This window comes from Squalius cephalus (assembly GCF_949319135.1).
Source record: "Squalius cephalus genome assembly, chromosome: 25".
Classification (NCBI taxonomy): Eukaryota; Metazoa; Chordata; class Actinopteri; order Cypriniformes; family Leuciscidae; genus Squalius; species Squalius cephalus.
This window is the reverse complement of record NC_137146.1, coordinates 2,071,438-2,092,616: the sequence shown is the minus strand read 5'-3', so window position 1 is coordinate 2,092,616 and position 21,179 is coordinate 2,071,438. Positions and strand designations below refer to the sequence as shown.

General features: G+C 35.8%; 1 protein-coding gene across 3 annotated transcripts; it reads left to right on the top strand.

Annotated features, from left to right (window-relative positions):
- Positions 1-16: 16 nt before the first annotated feature.
- ttc21a (tetratricopeptide repeat domain 21A) lies at positions 17-21,120 on the top strand. Of its 3 annotated transcripts, none has more exons than XM_079862425.1 (29): positions 17-82; positions 181-310; positions 817-927; positions 1,017-1,183; positions 2,592-2,714; positions 2,792-2,949; positions 3,032-3,116; positions 4,120-4,218; positions 4,996-5,188; positions 5,559-5,656; positions 5,827-6,021; positions 6,224-6,359; positions 6,451-6,608; positions 7,565-7,774; positions 8,566-8,804; positions 9,834-9,906; positions 10,004-10,111; positions 10,190-10,331; positions 10,422-10,522; positions 12,028-12,216; positions 12,302-12,412; positions 12,993-13,074; positions 13,146-13,296; positions 14,470-14,616; positions 14,697-14,877; positions 16,110-16,334; positions 17,150-17,270; positions 17,356-17,423; positions 20,714-21,120. In XM_079862425.1, exons 1-29 carry the CDS (start codon positions 56-58, stop codon positions 20,789-20,791), a joined length of 3,906 nt encoding a protein of 1,301 aa, XP_079718551.1. In that variant the 5' UTR covers positions 17-55; the 3' UTR covers positions 20,792-21,120. The 3 variants fall into 3 exon arrangements, with proteins under 3 accessions (XP_079718551.1, XP_079718552.1, XP_079718553.1); XM_079862426.1 differs by having other exon boundaries at positions 6,224-6,367; positions 6,459-6,608; XM_079862427.1 differs by lacking the exons at positions 17-82; positions 181-310 and adding an exon at positions 597-646.
- Positions 21,121-21,179: the final 59 nt, after the last annotated feature.

Genomic DNA, 21,179 nt, shown 5'->3' with positions numbered 1-21,179 from the left:
TGATGCCGCTAACGTTATTATAACTCGAATTAGTTTAATTATCCGTGAAAAAAATATGTCAGAAAACGATAAAACGTGTTTGGTAAGTTTTGATTTCATATGTTCGGTCATTTCTTATCATATTTGAATGGAAACCTACATTTAGTAAACTGTTATAATGACTGATGTTTGCTTCAACAGCCGTTAATTATATATTATTTGAGGGAGAAATGCTTCAGACATGCCATAAATACAGCTGTGAAGAATTTAACGTTGTATAATAATGATCCAGTGCTTCGTTTCTTCAAAGCTTTCGCAACTCTGATGGAAGGTAGGCTAAAGTGTGACTTTATTTATGTATTATTGAATAAAGGTTTCAAAAGAGAGATAACTTAACGTTACCATAGAAGATCCGTTTTAGTTCCTCAAAAACGCCTGATGTTGAAATTTAACCATTTTTCTTAGTATGAAGAGCATTTTAAAAATCTAAAGAACCTTTTTTTCCTCGTTAAAGAACCTCCTTTTTTGTAATGCAAGGGTTTAATGGATGTTAAAGGTTCTTCATGAAACCGTCGATAGTAGACCTTATTCACAGCAGCGCCATCTTTGATTTGTAACGGGAATGAAAGTGAGGCTTACCTGTCATCATGGCGCAGCTCTGAATAAGGTCTATAAAGAACCTTTATTTTTAAGTGTTTCCATTTTCCCTACTTTCCTTATTTATGTATATATGATAGTTGTTGATGATTATGAAAGTATAATGTTATATGATGGCTGATAGTGATGTTGCTGATAATGATGATAATGATGATGAAGGCTCATGCACATACATTGCAGGTCACATTCAAGAGGCTTTGCGAGAGCTCGTCCAGCTGAAAGATCATCCACATCTGTCTCTGTGCTCAACAGTAGCTCTCATGTGCGCGCACAAACGTTGCGAAACCATTGGTAACTCTGACCCAGCCGCTCAGGACATACACTGAACTGAATGAAACATTGATTCAGGGATAATGTGTGTCTTTCTGTGTCCACATGAGATCGAGAAGCTGTGAATGAGCTGAACTCTGACCTGAAGCTGTCTGGATCCACAGCCGGTGACAGAGCGTTGTATTACGCAGCGCTGCTTTACTGGATCCTGGAGCTGAACCACAAAGCCAGAACATGCGTCAATAGGATGCTGAAACTCAATGATACGTCACCAGAGGTTTGTACGGCTTTCTGATCGATCAATGAATGTTTGGACGTGAAGAGTCGACACTGAAATTAGAAATGAACTGATACCGATAATTCTTAATATTTGAAAGCCGATAACCGATATATTGGCCGATAAATCGGAAGCCAAGTTTTTTATGTAATTTTTGAGAGCCTGATTACAAAAACAAAACTCTCTCTCACCATTAAAAGCCGTGTCCCAAGCACACAATTATGATGTACTCATAATAATTTTATGTAGCCGATATGACAGACTTGCGCTGCACATGTTGCACTGAACTGTATTTTTCTTTTCAAAGTGATTCCAATCATAATTCAAGCAATTCAAATCCATCATGTTGAACAGTGCGCATCTGAAGAGTCTCAGCTGGAGGAAATAATACATTATTAATCGGCTTTAATATATCGGACAAATGTTTTTAACGGGCCGATAACGATAACATAAAAAATGAATATATATCGGCCGATACCGATATATCGTGCATCACTAACTTAAAGATCTTAAACAAGTATCATATTTATACCATAGACTGTGATTTACCGGTATACGCGAAGGCCTCTAAATGTCAAGGCGCACACTCTGCTATATGTCTAGTTTAAAATCGTCCACCTTTAGCTTGTAGTTCACGTGTTTTTGCTGTGAAATCTTTACTGATTAAAGGAGAATTCCGGTCAATTTTAACATTGAGCTCATTTTTTTGTACATTTGGAGTGCTGTCAATACAGAGAACAATGACAAAAATCGGTGTTGCCTACACCGAGTTATTCTATTTTTAAAATTTGCACCCTGTTGACTTCAATGGGGCAAGTTTTAAACCTGCTTTTAGCCTCTTAACATCCTTGATGTGTCATTACAAGTGCACAGGTCATGTGAGTGATTCCTTCAGAGTGAACACGAGTGAATCTGACTGCAGTAGATGTGAAAGATATGAATAAAAATGATATTTATTTAGCCAGCGCACATACCTGTATTTACATCCTGTTTTCGGTCGAAGTCCATAGTAATCGATTGTCGAGTTCACGCGCGTGATCATAGGTACTAAACCAATGCGCGTGAACTCGACAATCGACTACTTTGGACTTGTAAAACAGGATGTAAATACAGGTATTTGCGCTGGCTTAAATAACATCATTTTTATTCATATCTTTCACATCTACTGCAGTCAGATTCACCCGTGTTCACTCTGAAGGAATCACTCACATGACCTGTGCACTTGTCATTGTTCTCTGTACTGACAGCACTCCAAATGTACAAAAAAATGAGCTCAATGTTAAAATTGACCGGAGTTCTCCTTTAAGTAAACGTTATAGATTGTTATATTGGGGATTGCGAGAGCGTAATTGGAAATATTGCATTGAAACTAAACACAAGGCCACAACTTGCTTTTCTTTATTACCAGGGGCTTATTCTCAAGGGCTGGATTGTGTTGACCTCTGACACGGAAGAGAACAGACATCAGGCTATACGTTACTTTGACAGCGGTGTTCAGGACACGGGAAATTTATTTGGACTCATGGGAAAAGTAAAACCTGTCTTTACAAGCAAACGGATGATCTATTTAAAATCTTACAGGGACTAAACTGTTTCTTTGACGTGCAGATCGAGTTCTTCATGGCGAAGCAGAATGAGCAGTGCGCTCTTGACATTGCCAATCAGATCATAGTCTCTCATCCAGACTTCAGCCCGGCGCTCGTCGTGAAGATGAAGGTGTTCATGTCTCTGCGTGACTGGGATCAAACCGAGGACGTCGCCCGGAGGTGTGTGTTCACTGTTCCTCTGAGCTTTTATTTGAATAGGTCATTTTAGATGTTATTCAGTGACTTTGCTTGAAATGTGTAGAGTTCTGAAGAGAGACGGGCATGATCTGAAAGCTCTTCAAATGATGACTGTTATCGCTGCGGCTAAGGATGGAAATATGGAGATGGTAATTCTGTTTCTTTTTATTTATAAGTGTAAATGGACTATTTAAAATCGTTTATACCACTCTATACTTATGAAAGCACTTATTTTAAAGTCCCCCTGTGGTGGAAATCAAGTTTTTAAATGTTGTTTATGTGTCTATGTGGTGTTTTTAATGTGCTTTAAGACAAACCATGTGTAAGTTCATAAGTCGACAGCATTGCTGAGTATTTCCTCCTTAAAACTGCAGTGAACCAAAGACAGTCTCAAAAACACACTTTGAAATCGCTGGTGTTTCTGACGTCACAAACTACCTTGTAACCAATCAGATCAACGTGTGATCGTGAGCTGAGTGAGTGAGTGGAGGCGGGGCTCATTTGCATATTCATAGAACCGTGTATACCAAATGAGGCGAGGGTGTCGAGTTACAATCAAGATATTTTATGACATGAAGACATTTTTTTCAAGGAAAAAACTTTTAAATATGTCATTTTGGTGATTAAAGGTGAGTTTTAAGGGATAAAATGATTGACTACAGGAGGACTTCAAATGCTGTAAAAAATCAAATGCTGTAAATCAACATGAATACAAAAAACAAAACAAAACAGAAAACTTTTTATGCGTTTTGGCCGTTCATTTACTCTTTTTATCATCTCCGTGTAAACTACAAAAACGCAAATTTGTAACAACTGTGACGTCATGCACATGCGTGTAACGTGTTCTTTAAAAGCGTGTAGTTTCTTTTCAAAGTGACATCGCCATCTACTGGCCTGGCAGCAGAATAGAGCGTTTTTATCCATTTTTGTGGATCCGTGTGAACAACGGGGATCGTTTTGACAATGTTGTCGTCTATACGCGAAGGGAAACGCTTCCGTTTTTATTACACCGCTGTCGTGTAAACGTACCCTAAGAATGTGAAAACCATATAAAAATTTTTTTTTTTTTTTAAGCTTCCTTTTCCTTTTACCTCAGACATTCTTAGGCTATTAGTCTATGACCCACAAATGTTATTCCATTGTGTATTTCAGGTGAAAGAGCGTCTTCAAGCTTTAATGAATGCAGCTGAGATCTCTGAGCCCGGTAATCCCAGCCTGCATCTGGAGATCACAGCACCCATCAGCCGACTGGTGCGAATCACTCTCAATATAATCACTAAACATTCGCGTCTGCTTATACACTGTCAGTGCTAATGTGTTAATAGACCAGGCTTGTTTATTACACTTTAGCACTGAACACACACCGTCCTCACAGGTTTTTTTTGCATCCCTAAGTGTCTGTTTCCATGATACTTCTTGCCCTTGGGTCGTTTCAGAGCTATTAGTTTTTGATTTGGAGCTTGTTTCACTGGCTTGAGACTAATCTCTCCGTTCTGATTATTTATTTATTTATTTATTATGATTTTTTTTTTATTATTAATTATGCAAAAACAAATTGTGGCACTATATACATGTGCTAATATACAAAATAAACAGGACAAACAAACAAACTTACAGCCAGAGGTGTAAAGTCCAGGTTCAGAAAGTAAAAGTCCTCCTCAGTATTTTGTTCCAATCACCTGGATTTGCTAATTAGCACAGTTTTCCAGCCAGGAGAACTAATTAGCGTATACTAATATGAACTAATAAACATATGGCAGGACTTTTACTTTCTGACCCCTGGACTGCTCTGCTTACAGCCAACAAGTCAATTCTGATAATTCCTGTGTGTTGTGTGTATGTGTGTGTGTGTGCAAATGTAAGTGTATCTAAGTGAGGGAATGGAAGGTTATGAACCAGAGAGTAGCTGTAAAGTATAACAGATTTACCAATAGTAAAAACAACAATAATAATTATAATAATAATATCCGTCCTGATTATTACAGTATAGTCTCTGGAAAGCTCCATAATCGTTCTCCCCCACTGCAGTGTGGACACAACACCGAGATCCTTCAGATGTTGACTGTGTTTGTGCGTCGGGTTTCGTCACGAGCTCCAGCGGCGTCTGATGTCCTCTGTGAGCTCGGCGATCTACTCAGTCTCCAAGACAAGAATAAAGACGCACATAAATGCTACTCTGCAGCACTGAAAACAGACCCCAAATGCACATCCGCATTAGTCGGTACAGTATCGTCACATGCAGGCAGCAACATTATCATCACTGTACAAAACTGTAATGCAATGTCAAACTGAGCTGACATGAACTAACAATAAACTATTTTATTTGTATTAACTGTTGACAAACTGTAACATATGTATTGCTCATTGTTAATGTTAACTAATGGGACCTTATTGTGTTGGCAGATTATTTTCATTATGCTATTACAGTAATAAGAAGGAGAGTTTTGTAACATGGATTTGATAGAATATGTTTTTAATTGTCATTTAAATGAAGTTGTTAAATCTTACTAGTCCTAAAACAGGCTTCATTTAAAATCTGTTAAGTTCCAAATGTTGCTATAGTATAGACATATAAATCTATATCTTCATAGGCACGATCAGATGCCAGCTGATGTGTGATCAGCTTGAAGAAGCCGCCCAACAGCTCGCGTTCTTCTGTGAAGTGCAGGAGTCTCTTGGAAACGTAGCGGTAAAAAGCTGAAAAATAACTATTTCTATAAACAGACTCTCTTCTTATTACACACGTTTAGTAGTGGCATTAGACCGTATTCAAGAAATGTTTAGATGTGTAATAATTAACCCTGATTAAGCCTTTAGTAGTGTAGTGTAACTGTGATGAACATATGTTTGATTAAACAGGAAGTTGCTCTGCTGAAGGCCATTTTGTCCAGGAAGCAGAAAGCAGACGAGGAGACGGTGATACAGTTTCTGAAAGACTCCGCAGAGCTTCATTTCTCTGTTCTCCGTGGCTTAAATTATGGTGTCGAATACCTGCAGATGCTCGACCTCAATTTCCTCCTGCGAATAGTGCGCATGCACCTGGAGTCCAAGCAGGTATTATATCCTATTTCAATTCATTAGCAAAATCAAGATCGTGGGTTTGATTACCAGGGAATGCAAGAACTGATAAAAATGTAATGCAGTGTAAGTCCCTTTAGATGAAGGAATCTGCCAGATGCATGAATGCAAATGTAAGAAAAGAGGAATTTTACTTCTGGAATTAGTCAATTAGTTATTTTTGTGTGTGATTTCACAGGATTTTCTCCTCATTCCTGGACAAACTCCACCATTTTGGCTCAAACATGCAAATATGATCTTAGAAACGATCGTCAAAGCCATTCCTGGCATGTCAGCGAGCTGTTATTATATGGCCTACGTCAAGTTCCTTCTAGGCAAGTGTGTTGAGATAGAGGAACATTTAAATGCGTCACCTGAGGTTATGATAAACGCTACATTGATAACAATCCCAGAATGCCTCTGTAGGCGATCAGAGGAAAGCCCAGCAGCTTCTGAACCTGTGCATGGAGAGCGAGCCGACCGCGCCGGAGATCCACCTTCTGCAGGCCCGACTGCACCTGAAGGCTGGAGACCACGGCTCGTGTCTGAGCTGCCTGGAGGCTGGAGTCAGCATCAACTTCCAGGTGAAAGAGGAGCGTCTTGTTCAGTCAAGTACATTGTTTTTTTCTTGTGTGAAATGCACTGTATTTGGAGAAGCCTTTTTACCCCCTTTGTTTTTATTTTATTTGACATGGACATTACAATTACATTGGACGAATCATATGCATTTGCCTGGGGGATTTAGCGCACATGCTAATTTTCAACACCTGTCCACTGGAGGCTTTTAGAAAGAAAATACAATAACAATACTGATAACAAAAGTAACAATAACAATACTAAAAAAGATAAAGAAAATATACCATATGATTACAGATGCAAAAAAAAAAAAAAAATCAAAATGATTTACATACATAAGTTATAAAGCAAAAGCATCATAATCAGTAAATATCTCAGTAGTGGGTTATTCATGCGAGCACTGTTGTTTTGTTTTTAGCCATTGTTTAAGCATTGCCATCCATGCATTGTTTGAAGTCCACTAGTTTTTCCTGACTATTATTACTATCTCTGACCATTAGATTTCAAATGGAAGGTTTTTTTTCTTTCACTTTTGACTTCAATATAATGTGTCCTTGCTACATAAAAGCAAAGACTATAGAATAACACAAGATGCGTTTCTACTATTGTTTTAAATGGGGAAAAGTGCAATGCTCTATAGTGGCGGAATAAGTCCCGCCTTCTAAATCAGAGCCAATCACTGATTGGTAAAGTCATGGCGTCAGTGCAGCTGCCGTCAGAAGCTCTGGTCTCTATAGAAACAGTCATACGCACACTTCCACTGCGTATGCGCATTAGCTTGTTCCAGCCTGAAAAATTTTGCGGATGCCCGAGAGGCGTTTCAAAGATGGCCGCCTAGCGAAATATCTTGTCTTAAAAGGATTTAGATAAAAGTATGAATTTCTTTATGAACGGTAGTGTAACTGGACCTCTGCTATATGTGTGTTTATATCTTGAGCTCATGTCTGTGATTTGTCTTTTACAGGTTCGAGATCGAGTCCAGTTCAATCTGCTCAAATCTCGTGCTCTGCTGAGGTCTGGAGACCTGAAGAACGCTATTCAGTGCCTGAACATCACAATGCACATGGCAGGGGTCCGCAGGCCCTCAGAGGGCCCGCAGTCTTCAGTCTCCAGCAGTGAGCGGGTGTCTGTGTACCTGGAGCTCACAGAGGCCCTGAGACTCAACGGACAACAGGTCCAGTCGGCACTTTCACCAAAGGCAGTGTTGGGAGTTACTCTTTACATGTAGCTTGAGTTATGTAATCAGATTACTTTTTCAAGTAACTAGTAAAGTAACACATTACTTTTAAAATTTACAACAAAATATCTGAGTTACTTTTTCAAATAAGTAACGCAGATTACATTGTTTTCCCATTTATTGACTGACAGCTCTCTTGTCCTCATATTGAGACAAATCGAAGTGCAGAGGCATGTGTGTGTGTGTGTGTGTGTGTGAGAGAGAGAGAGTGAGTGTGAACATGATGGTTATTGTAGCTCTAGACTAAATGTGAGCATTTACTCATCTCACTTGCACAAAAAAAAAAAGATTCAATATTCCTCAAAATTAATAAATCAGTGAAATGCAGAATCAGAATACTATGCAAACTTCCAATAACTAAATATGTTAAAAAAAACACACATTTTTATGTATTTAATCTCATTTTGTTGACCAATATACTTGCTTCTGACCTTCGATGATTCAGTTACACCATAAGGGCTATAGATTTCTTTAGTTTTTATTAGTAAAGCAATGTTAAACTTTTTTTCTCCTGCATCCCATTCTTTCGTTATCCAGAATGGCAGCACAGCTGCTAGTTACTTTTTAAGGGTGTAACACAATATTGTAATGCATTACTTTACAAAGTAACTTTCCCCAACACTGACTAAAGGAATACACAAAAATGATTAAATAAACATTTGAACCAATCAGCCCCTTCTGCTCTCTCCTGTGTCTTAAGAATGCTGTGAAACGTTCTCTTCCCTCAGCACGAGGCCGCTAAAGTTCTGCAAGACGCCATTCTGCTCTTCAAAGGGACACCAGAGGAGACGCGTGTCATGCTGGCTAATGTGGATCTGGCTTTGGGGAGAGATGATGTGGACGCCGCTGTGGCCATCCTGCAAAACATTCTGCCCACTGAACCAACCTACATCCAAGCCCGCGAGAAGATGGCTCGCATTTACCTGGAGAGGAAAACAAACAAGAAGCTTTACATTGCATGTTACAGGTGAGAACTCTACGTACATCGTTTATGAGTGACAGGTCATGTCCACGTCATTTTCTCAAAATCGTAAGAGAAAATTTTAAAATAGAATAAAGTAAAAACAAGGGCTTGACATTAACACTCTCCAACCCGCCAGATGCGTGTGGATGTTGCTTATTGCGCTTAAACAGTCAAATACACACAAAATAATGTCAAAATGCCAGTCGTGGCGAGTATTCATGTAAACACAGTCAGTTATGTTTTACGTGAACGTAATCAGTTGAGAAATAAAACACATGTATTACAGTATATTGGATCCGTGCATCACGTCTTAAAGTGACAGCAGCCTAATTAACCCGATGGCAAATTATGAGAAGATAATATTAAAAATAATATTAAAAACATCTATATGACAGTTTTTCCCCATGTTATTAAAGTGAAAATGCTGAGTGGCTAGTAACTTTGGAAAACCACTAGCCACAGTGTCAGGCCCTGTATTATATATATATATATATATATATATATATATATATATATATATATATATATATATATATATATATATATATATATTTAAATTATTTTTATGATAATAAGATATTGTAAAGGTGATATTTCTTTTTCTGCTGTAAATGAATAATATGAAATATTTACTTTACTCTTATTTTTTTGTTTTATGCTGATTACAGTCATTTTTACTGTTTAATTAAAAATATCTTAACAAAAATCTTTTTTTATTCATAAAAGTGTTATAAAAAATATTTTTCTTGAATAGAAAAAAATATCTATTCAAATCTAATGAGAATCACTATTGAGGATAATTTACAAAAATATTCAGAAATTTGAATTTGGGGTAAAATAAACATAATTATGAAAATAATGTCACAATGTTAAAAAAAAAATCATATTTCTCTTAACTATTTCTTTTGAAATATGGGTGACACGAGTTTCACTCTAAAGCTGTAAGAAAACTTCTTTAGTATCTTTAAAAAAGTATGTTTTTGCTAAAGCATGTGGAAGTTTACTTGCCATCTTAAGCTAAAAATGTTTCAGAGAAATACGTGAGCAGCTTCCAGGACCTCATACGAGCATCTTGCTGGCTGATGCCTTCATGAACATTCACCAGGTATATGTTTCATGTTCCGGGATTTTCATTTGGCTTCTCAGTACTGAACATCTCACAAAATCTTAATGAACTATAAAAAAATATCTTATTCTTAAAGCCAGAGGAAGCGGTCAAGATCTACCAAGAAGTAGAGAAGATTGCTCCTGAAGACACATTAGCCAAGAAAATAGGCCAGGCTTTAGTGAAGGCTCATGAGTATCACAAGGCAAGTGGCTTCTACAGGTTTACAGAGGACATTTACTTTGAGAACAGTTAAAGGAAGGGTTTGTTTCTCATGTTTCAGGCGGTGAGCTACTATGAGACGGCTCTGAAGACCGATGCGCTGGACTGTTGTTTGAGTATTGAGCTGTCCGAACTGCTGCTTAAACTCAAACGATTGGAGGAAGCTCAGCAGGTCCTGGAGAAGGCCTTGGAACATCAACCTAGTAATTACATCTCAAATAAACATGACTGAATGCCACGAGAAACAGGTACTATTGTTCTCAGATTGATTTTTTTTCTCTCTGCTTTTGCAGATACTGTATTGACTACAATGATGAATGATGTAAAAGTTTTACGAGTGTTAGTAAAAGTGCTACGGGCCAAGAACGAGTCCACTCTGGATGTCGTGCAAAAGGTTTGTGAGTATTTTCAAAGTTGTATCCAACGGTTGGTGCCCATATGTTTATTTACAAGTTTTCGGGGTCTGCTAGAATACGGGGCAGTCATGGCCTAGTGGTTAGGGCCTAGTCATGGCCTAGTGGTTACCAGTTGAACTGGTAACCCAAAGGTTGCTGGTTTGATTCCAGAACCGGTGGAAAATGACTGAGTTGCCCTTGAGCAAGGCACCTAACCCATAATCGCTCCCCGGGCGCCACACAAAGGCTGCCCGCTGCTCTGGGTGTGTATCCACGTTTGCAGTGTGTGTGTGTGTGTTAACTACTCACTACTCTGCTCCTAATGTGTGTGCACTAACTTGGATGGGTTAAATGCAGAGGTCAAATTCCAAGTATGGGTTACCGTCACGTGTCACTTTCACTTTCACTTTAATTTACATTATTCACAGTTAAAAAAAAAATTTCTTATACTGTACATTGCTGCTACAACCCTGTGCCTGAAACGCTCTGTTTAAGTTCCTGTTTTGCCTTTCTGAAAAGCCCAGTCTGTTCTGATTGGTCAGCTGGTGCAGTCTGTTGTTGATTGGTCAGTGGTGGCAAAAAAAAACGTGCAAGCAGCCAGTAGGCGGGCATTATGCAAATGTGTAGCATGGTGACGCAGCTAAATCATAGGCTATGTTTGAAATCCTATACCCTCATTCACTATTCCCTACATTAGTCCACTAATATAGTTCACTTGAGGAAGTGAATGAAATCGTTTGTTCTTGTTGTTTAATATTTATTTGAAACTTAGCAAACTGGCAGCTCCAGTAGTAAGATGAAAAGATTTATCTTGAACTCTGTCATGAAAACTTAAGTATAAACCATAATTAAACAATTCAATAATCAATTAAGAAGAATTTATTCCTGTGTGATATTACGCTGTACCCACATTGGACCAGCGGTTTGGAAAATGGATGGATGGATGATTCAGGTGTGTGCGCCATCTTCTGGTCAGACGCGGGAATTCATTCGGCACGCGACTCTCACAGTGCATTATGGGTATTCTCTAGCCATTGAGTGTACATCGGTTGTGCACATGTTATTGCGGTGCATTCTGGGATTGAATGAGTGTACTCGATAACGTCCACTATGGTTTCAGACACCACTACAAATGGATGCCCCCTCAAACAGTGCCTTATTTCGGGGTATAAGAGGCGATTTTGGACACAGCCATAGAAATAACGTCAGTAACGGACTACAAATGTTTTCAGGCAAGTGTTTTCTGTCGGAGCGATTCTTTTCCCCTTTAAACCGGTGTTGATACGCGAGCGGCACGATTCGACGCGACAAAAGCAGATAGAACCCATTATAATCAGTGATGCTGTCTACAGCGTCGCACCAATTCCTGAGAATAAACTGATGGCCCGTTCAGTTTCTGATGTACTTCTGACATGAAGAACAAGTGGATTGCATTGTGGTAGCATTGTTGAGGCAGGTTTTTTATGTGCAAACAAATATAAGTGTCTTTTTGCTCTTCTGTCAGGCACATGATATCCAGAAAAAAGTAGTTTGCCGTGTTACAAATGAGCATCCGGTGGAATTAGAGGAAGAGAGGAAGTTGTTATCGTCCATCTGTTGTGACTGGGCTCATGAGTTTACCCTCAAACACGACCTGGAAATGGCCAAACACCACTTTACAGACGCTTTAAATCACAGCCCAGACAATGAAGAGGTCAGTCAGTGAATGTAGTCGTGAGATTTGGAGGGAATGTTTTATTATGTCACATTTTGTCATGCTCGATTTTGTCCGCCTGCAGATCATCTTTCATCTCGCTCAGTTACACTATGATCATCAGAAACTGGACTATAGCGAGGAACTGTGTGTGAAGATCCTGCAGCTCAACCACAACCACACCGCTGCCTCAATGGTATCAGTTTCCAAATGAGATTTAGCCATTAAATCGCAAAAACAAACGTATTTATTTTATTCAGACTCCTTCAACATTTCTCACATTTTCACAGTTTAATCGCTATAGTTTAGAAAAATGGTAATAAAATATGAGCAGAACTCAGAGTTATGAACTCAGTTGATATTTGACTGGTTTTGTCCGTCCTTCTGTTAGACTGTCTCACACATGAATTATGTTGAATATCTGTCAGCTGTTAAATTTAACTACACAATTAGATAATACCAGTTTAGCTCAACCAATCACCAAGCAATGCTTCATTGTGTTCAGTCTGTGTGTGAAAAGAACATTAGCAATTAAAGACAACACACTTCAGCAAAACATGATCAGCTCAAAGTGTCCCAATTTTTATAAATTTTACTTGTATGAAGGATTTTTTGTGAATAATATGTCACAGTTTAGTTTATTTTGCTCTCCTCACTTACAGAAATGAACTATAGTGTCCTGCACACACTAGTAAAAAAATATATCAAAAATGATATCTGGTGTCTGAATAATTTCTGGTTTGACTGTATGTCTGTGTGTTTGGTTTTATCCTCAGCTGTTGGCTGATACATTATTTTGGAAGGACCAAAAAGAGGAAGCAGTCAAGATCTATGCTCGTATAATGGAGCAAAACCCAGGTGTGTTTCTGACATAACTCAAACATAATTATTACATTCAAATATTTCATGTCTGTTTCCATTTACGGTAGACAACTTTCATGCCATGGCCAAGTTTCTACACATTCTGCGCAGGATGGGGAAACTAGACGACGTCCAGTCTGTTTTTAAGGCGTGTGAAAAGTTCTGTCTGCTGTCGGTCAGAGAGCCGGGCTTTAATTACTGCAAGGGGTTTTACTTCTGGTCAGTGAACAATAGTCTATTGAAAAGATTAAGGATAGTAGAGACGTTTATTTCTCATGAAGTTTAACCATTTTACATCAAACTAAGAAAAAAACTATTCAAAATAAAAATTAAGCTGAAAATATTTTTTAAGGATCGTTACCATTTTGAGCAATTTTTGAGCAATTCTTTTTTTAATTACAAAAAAATTGCACAAAAAAAGTAGTAGTCCTAAAAAATCATTTCTGCTTAATTTTCATTTAATTCCAATTTCATTCATTCCCCCCACTGAATTTATAGGTAAAATGACTTAATATGATTTATATCTTTGTTTTTGTCACAGTCTATTCATTTTTTAGAAAATTGTATTTTGTTTGTGAGTCATTTGTTATTTAGTTAATTTTTTTGTGCTATATAATTTAATATATATATATATATATATATATATATATATATATATATATATATATATATATACAGTATTTAATTTGATTTATAGGTAAAATTATGACTTTTACATTCTGAGAATTTTTAGAAAGAGATAATATACCTTGTTTGTGTGTCAAGTTCATAAAAATATAATAAAATTCTCCTAATTTTTTTATCCTTGTGCTATATAATTTTATAATTATTTATTTTATTTTATTTATAATAAAACATGACATACATTTCACTGATTTTGTGAGATTCATCCGAACATTGAATTTTTTTAGAGAGAGAAAATGTAATTTGCTAAAGTTCATGTTCATGTAAAGTTCATTGCCTGTGCTTTCATTTCTAATCTAGACTAAATCTAGACTTATTTCTAAATGTGTGCTCAAAGTATTCTTAAGCCCCGTTCACACCAAGGACGATAACTATAAAGAGAACGATAAAGATATAGTTCTAAAAATCTTTCTCAGTAATAAAGAATAGCAGAGTTCACACCACAGCTATAACAATAACGGCACAGACGTTACGGATATCGTTGGAATCACTTTCAGAACGATTATTATTTTTTTGTTACAGCTGATGAACGATAAAAACATTGACAGCCAATCAGAATCCATCTAAGCATGCGCTTAGAATAAACAGAACGATATCGTCCGCTGGTGTGTGCGCTAATATAGTTATCGTTCTAGGTGTGAACGGGCCTTTATTCTCAGTGGTCTTTATAAGAGAGTGATTGGCTGTTTGTGTGATGGTTGACCTCAGGCACACCTACCATGTGACCGAGGCCCTGACGCACCTGAACCGGGCCCGAGGAGACGCGGACTGGGGAGAACCAGCCGTAGAACTGATGGTCCAGATCTGCCTGAACCCTGACAGGGATGTTTTCGATGAAGGACCAAAGCACTTGAGGTCAGAGGAACCGATGAAGTCTGTGTTTTCAGATGTACAGATGATTTCATGTCTGTTACCTGTGATTGTTTCTCCTGCAGAGAGTCAGAGAATGAGAAGAGACTGAGCACAGCTCAAAATCTGCTGTCGATGTTTCGCCCGCGCTGTAAATCTGAGCAGGACAAACTCCGGCTGCTGTCCAACCTCTGTCGGATCTACAGTAAAGAGGACAGACATGTGGAGAGAGCCGTGAAGGAGCTCACAGACACGCTGACCAGCAACGTAAGACGCTAAAGTCACTGCTAGGTCTCTTAAAGTTATATATCAGGCTTGTTTCGCACACAAAACAACTCTTTCATTTAGGCTTTAACATTTGGAGACTAAAACAGTGACATTGATGTATGTTGTTTTGGTTTTTTTCAAGAAATGACTAATCATGATCTTTATGCATATTATATTTATGGATGTATTTTGTACATAGTTCGATGTTTCAGATTACTTTAACCTTCTTCTTGAGACGTCTTAAAATGTGATTCGCTTTATAGTCTCATGATCCTGAAATATTCCTGTACATCATTGACCTCTTACAGGATTATTATAGTTAACTAAAACTAAAACGGTATCACTTTAGTTTAAGGTCCAATTCTCACTATTAACTAGTTGATTATTAGCATGCATATTAGTAGGATATTGGCTGTTTATTAGTACTTATAAAGCACATATTAAAGCGTGACTGTATTCTACATCCCTTAATTTTACCCAATACCTGAACTAACAACTACCTTACTAACTATTAATAAGCAGTAATTTGGAGTTTATTGAGGCAAAAGTTAAAGTTAATGAGATTTGGACCCTAATCTAAAGTGTGATCACTAAAACCATAAAAAAGGCATTTTTGTTACTTGAAATAAAATAAATGATAACTGCAATACAATGCAATACAGCAATACAATAAAATATGAAAAAGTTCTTGCCAAAGCAACATTTCTCAATATCATTTAACTAAAACTGAAACTCAAATAAAAATGAATAAAAAACTATAAAATGTAAGAAAAACAGTAACTTATAAAAATGACAAAAACAAAAAATTTACAATTTAACTAAAATTAAGATGAAAACAGAAAAAAAAAAATATATATATATAAAAAAAAATAATATATATATATATATATATATATATATATATATATATAAAAAATATATATATATATATATATATATTTATATATATATATATATATATATATATATATATATATATATATATATGTATATATATATATACATTTATATAAAATATACACTCACTCACTCTCTCTCACACACACACACACACACACACACACACACACACACACACACACACACACACACACACACACACACACACACACACACACACACACACACACACACACACACACACACACACACACTCACACTCATGGCATGTTGCACTTCCATTACTTGTGTTTTAATGTGTGTTCTGAATGAAATGCTCTCCTGATCTGCAGCTGATGTTAGAGGCATCTTTGCTCGCGATGGCTCAAGCTTTCCTTCAGCTGAAACAGATTCCCAGAGCCAGAAACTTCCTCAAACGCCTCACCCGGATGGACTGGACTGATGCAAATGCTGATCACTTAGAGAACGCCTGCCTGCTCTTGGCTGACATGTACATAAAGATGGGAAAATACAATCACGTGGACAAACTGCTGGACATTTGCATACGACATAATAAGGTTTGTGTTTGCTCATGTTAGATTGGCTGAAATCTGCAGTAAACAGTGTACCTTCTTTGTTTGAGTCTTAAAAATGCACACAAAATGTTAATGTCAACATTTTTTGTTTATTACGCCTGAGAATACAAGTAAATATGTAAGTAAGCTTTATTTATAAAGCACCTTTTTTAAAACTGTTCACAAAAGTGCTTTACTGAAGAGAGATACATGTGTGCATTCACAGAAAAGAAAAACATACATTCATGCATAATAGAAATAAGATAATAAAATTAAACTCATCAATAAAATAAATCAAGGCCTTAGTGAACAAATGTGTTTTGAGATACTTTTTAAAAATGCATAGTTAGTCTATATAATTAATAGTAAATAAGGAATATTAATATAGTAAATAAAAGTGAAGTAAATGTAAATAATATATTATATAACGTGTGTGTGTGTATATATATATATATGAAGAGTTCAGATGCAAAAGCCTCTAAGTGCCATCTGAAATATTTTTATAAAGCTTGTATATTTAAGCTCAGTAATTTCACTTAAATGACAATTAATAGGTAATTTGCATTGCCATTTAAGTGAAATTATTGAACTTAAATATACAAGCTTGGTAAAAATGATCATTCTAGAAGAAAATTTCAGATGGCACTTATATAATATATATATAGAATGTGCTTATAAAACTGGGGAAAAAAATAAAGAAAAAAAGAAGTCAGTCTAAGATTAAAAAAAAAACTATTTTGAGCTAGTAATATGATAATGGATGATCAGTTGTTTTTGCTTGGTTTTTCTCAGCTTAAAATAACACATTTTTCACTCAGTCGTGTTGTAAAGCGTACGAGTATCTTGGTGTGATGATGGAGAACGAGCAGAGATACCGAGATGCAGCGCTGCAATATGAACTGGCCTGGAAGTACAGCAACAGAGTCGATCCTGCAGTCGGTGGGACTTTATTATTCCTGTGAAAATAAGAGCATGAACATCATAATCTGCCTTTACAACTGTTGCACTGGGTTCTCATCCGCAGGATTCCGCCTCGCCTTCAACTGTCTGAAGTGCAGGGATTACACACGGGCTGTTGATGTGTGTCGGCAGGTTTGTAAACCTCACAACTCTAGGAAATGCATTCGTCATTGGCTTTCTATAATGTGATGTATTTGTGAATATATTTGGGATATTCTACTGTAAAGTGGGACTAAAACATTTACAGCCACAGAATAAAACATTTTAAAAGATAATTGCAACTTTATATCTCACAATTGCAAGTTTATTTCTCACAATTCTGACTTTATATCTCGCAATTCTGACTTTATATCTCGCAATTCTGACTTTATATCTCACAATTCTGACTTTATATCTCACAATTCTGACTTTATATCTCACAATTCTGACTTTATATCTCACAATTCTGACTTTATATCTCACAATTCTGACTTTATATCACACAATTGCAACTTTATATCTCACAATTCTGACTTTATATCTCACAATTGAAACTTTATATCTCACAATTCTGACTTTATATCACACAATTCTGACTTTATATCTCACAATTCTGACTTTATATCTCACAATTCTGACTTTATATCTCACAATTGCAACTTTATATCTCACAATTGCAACTTATGCAACTTTATATCTCACAATTGCAACTTTATATCTCACAATTGCAACTTTATATCTCACAATTGCAACTTTATATCTCACAATTCTGACTTTATATCTCACAATTGAAACTTTATATCTCACAATTCTGACTTTATATCTCACAATTCTGACTTTATATCTCACAATTCTGACTTTATATCTCACAATTGAAACTTTATATCTCACAATTCTGACTTTATATCACACAATTCTGACTTTATATCTCACAATTCTGACTTTATATCTCACAATTCTGACTTTATATCTCACAATTGAAACTTTATATCTCACAATTCTGACTTTATATCACACAATTCTGACTTTATATCTCACAATTGCAACTTTATATCTCACAATTCTGACTTTATATCACACAATTCTGGCTTTATATCACACAATTGCAACTTTATATCTCACAATTGAAACTTTATATCTCACAATTCTGACTTTATATCACACAATTCTGACTTTATATCTCACAATTGCAACTTTATATCTCACAATTGCAACTTATGCAACTTTATATCTCACAATTGCAACTTTATATCTCACAATTGCAACTTTATATCTCACAATTGCAACTTTATATCTCACAATTCTGACTTTATATCTCACAATTGCAACTTTATATCTCACAATTGCAACTTTATATCTCACAATTGCAACTTTATATCTCACAATTCTGACTTTATATCTCACAATTGAAACTTTATATCTCACAATTCTGACTTTATATCACACAATTCTGACTTTATATCTCACAATTCTGACTTTATATCTCACAATTCTGACTTTATATCTCACAATTGAAACTTTATATCTCACAATTCTGACTTTATATCTCACAATTGAAACTTTATATCTCACAATTCTGACTTTATATCACACAATTCTGACTTTATATCTCACAATTCTGACTTTATATCTCACAATTCTGACTTTATATCTCACAATTGAAACTTTATATCTCACAATTCTGACTTTATATCACACAATTCTGACTTTATATCTCACAATTGCAACTTTATATCTCACAATTGCAACTTATGCAACTTTATATCTCACAATTGCAACTTTATATCTCACAATTGCAACTTTATATCTCACAATTGCAACTTTATATCTCACAATTCTGACTTTATATCTCACAATTGAAACTTTATATCTCACAATTCTGACTTTATATCACACAATTCTGACTTTATATCTCACAATTCTGACTTTATATCTCACAATTCTGACTTTATATCTCACAATTGAAACTTTATATCTCACAATTCTGACTTTATATCACACAATTCTGACTTTATATCTCACAATTGCAACTTTATATCTCACAATTGCAACTTTATATCTCACAATTGCAACTTTATATCTCACAATTCTGACTTTATATCTCACAATTGAAACTTTATATCTCACAATTCTGACTTTATATCACACAATTCTGACTTTATATCTCACAATTCTGACTTTATATCTCACAATTCTGACTTTATATCTCACAATTGAAACTTTATATCTCACAATTCTGACTTTATATCACACAATTCTGACTTTATATCTCACAATTGCAACTTTATATCTCACAATTGCAACTTATGCAACTTTATATCTCACAATTGCAACTTTATATCTCACAATTGCAACTTTATATCTCACAATTGCAACTTTATATCTCACAATTCTGACTTTATATCACACAATTCTGGCTTTATATCACACAATTGCAACTTTATATCTCACAATTGCAACTTTATATCTCACAATTGCAACTTTATATCTCACAATTCTGACTTTATATCTCACAATTGAAACTTTATATCTCACAATTCTGACTTTATATCACACAATTCTGACTTTATATCTCACAATTCTGACTTTATATCTCACAATTCTGACTTTATATCTCACAATTGAAACTTTATATCTCACAATTCTGACTTTATATCACACAATTCTGACTTTATATCTCACAATTGCAACTTTATATCTCACAATTGCAACTTATGCAACTTTATATCTCACAATTGCAACTTTATATCTCACAATTGCAACTTTATATCTCACAATTGCAACTTTATATCTCACAATTCTGACTTTATATCACACAATTCTGGCTTTATATCACACAATTGCAACTTTATATCTCACAATTCTGACTTTATATCTCACAATTGCAACTTTTTATCTCACAATTATGACTTTATATCACACAATTCTGGCTTTATATCACACAATTGCAACTTTATATCTCACAATTGCAACTTTATATCACACAATTGCAACTTTATATCTCACAATTGCAACTTTATATCACACAATTCTGACTTTATATCACACAATTGCAACTTTATATCACACAATTCTGGCTTTATATCACACAATTCTGGCTTTATATCTCACAATTGCAACTTTATATCACAATTCTGGCTTTATATCACACAATTCTGGCTTTATATCTCACAATTGCAACTTTATATCACAATTCTGGCTTTATATCTCACAATTGCAACTTTATATCACACAATTCTGGCTTTATATCTCACAATTGCAACTTTATATCACACAATTCTGGCTTTATATCTCACAATTGCAACTTTATATCACACAATTCTGACTTTATATCAAACAATTCTGAGATAAAAAGTCACAATTACCTTTTTTATTTTTCATTCAGTGGCGGAAACAAGCTTCCACAGAAAGTGTCTGATGTCATCAGTGTTTGTTCTGTGCAGGTTCTGCATCAGCGTCCAGATTACCCACAAATCCACAGTGAGGTTCTGACCCGAGCTCAGCTCTCGCTCCGGCTGTGATGTCATTTCCCCTGTGAAACACTGACATTGAGAGATGTTAGTTAGAGAGATAATATACAAGTTCAAGTGTTTATTAGTTTTAAAGGTTTTATGTGCCATAGGAAATGCTTGTGATTAGAACATTAAGCAATGTGCAATATCCAGTGCACTGATAAATGTCACTCCCAAAATTCCTGAAGCACAAAATCTGATGTTTTGTGAACTGCAAATCTGTGTGGATGCAAATGAAATCTCATTTGTGTGTGTGTGTGTGTGTGTGTATGTATTTATGAATGTGTATGTATCTGTTTTGTGTGTGTGTGTGCGTGTGTGTGTATGCGTGTGTGTGTGTGTGTGTGTGTGTGTGTGTGTGTGTACATACATTTATAAACATTTATAAACCTTTAAA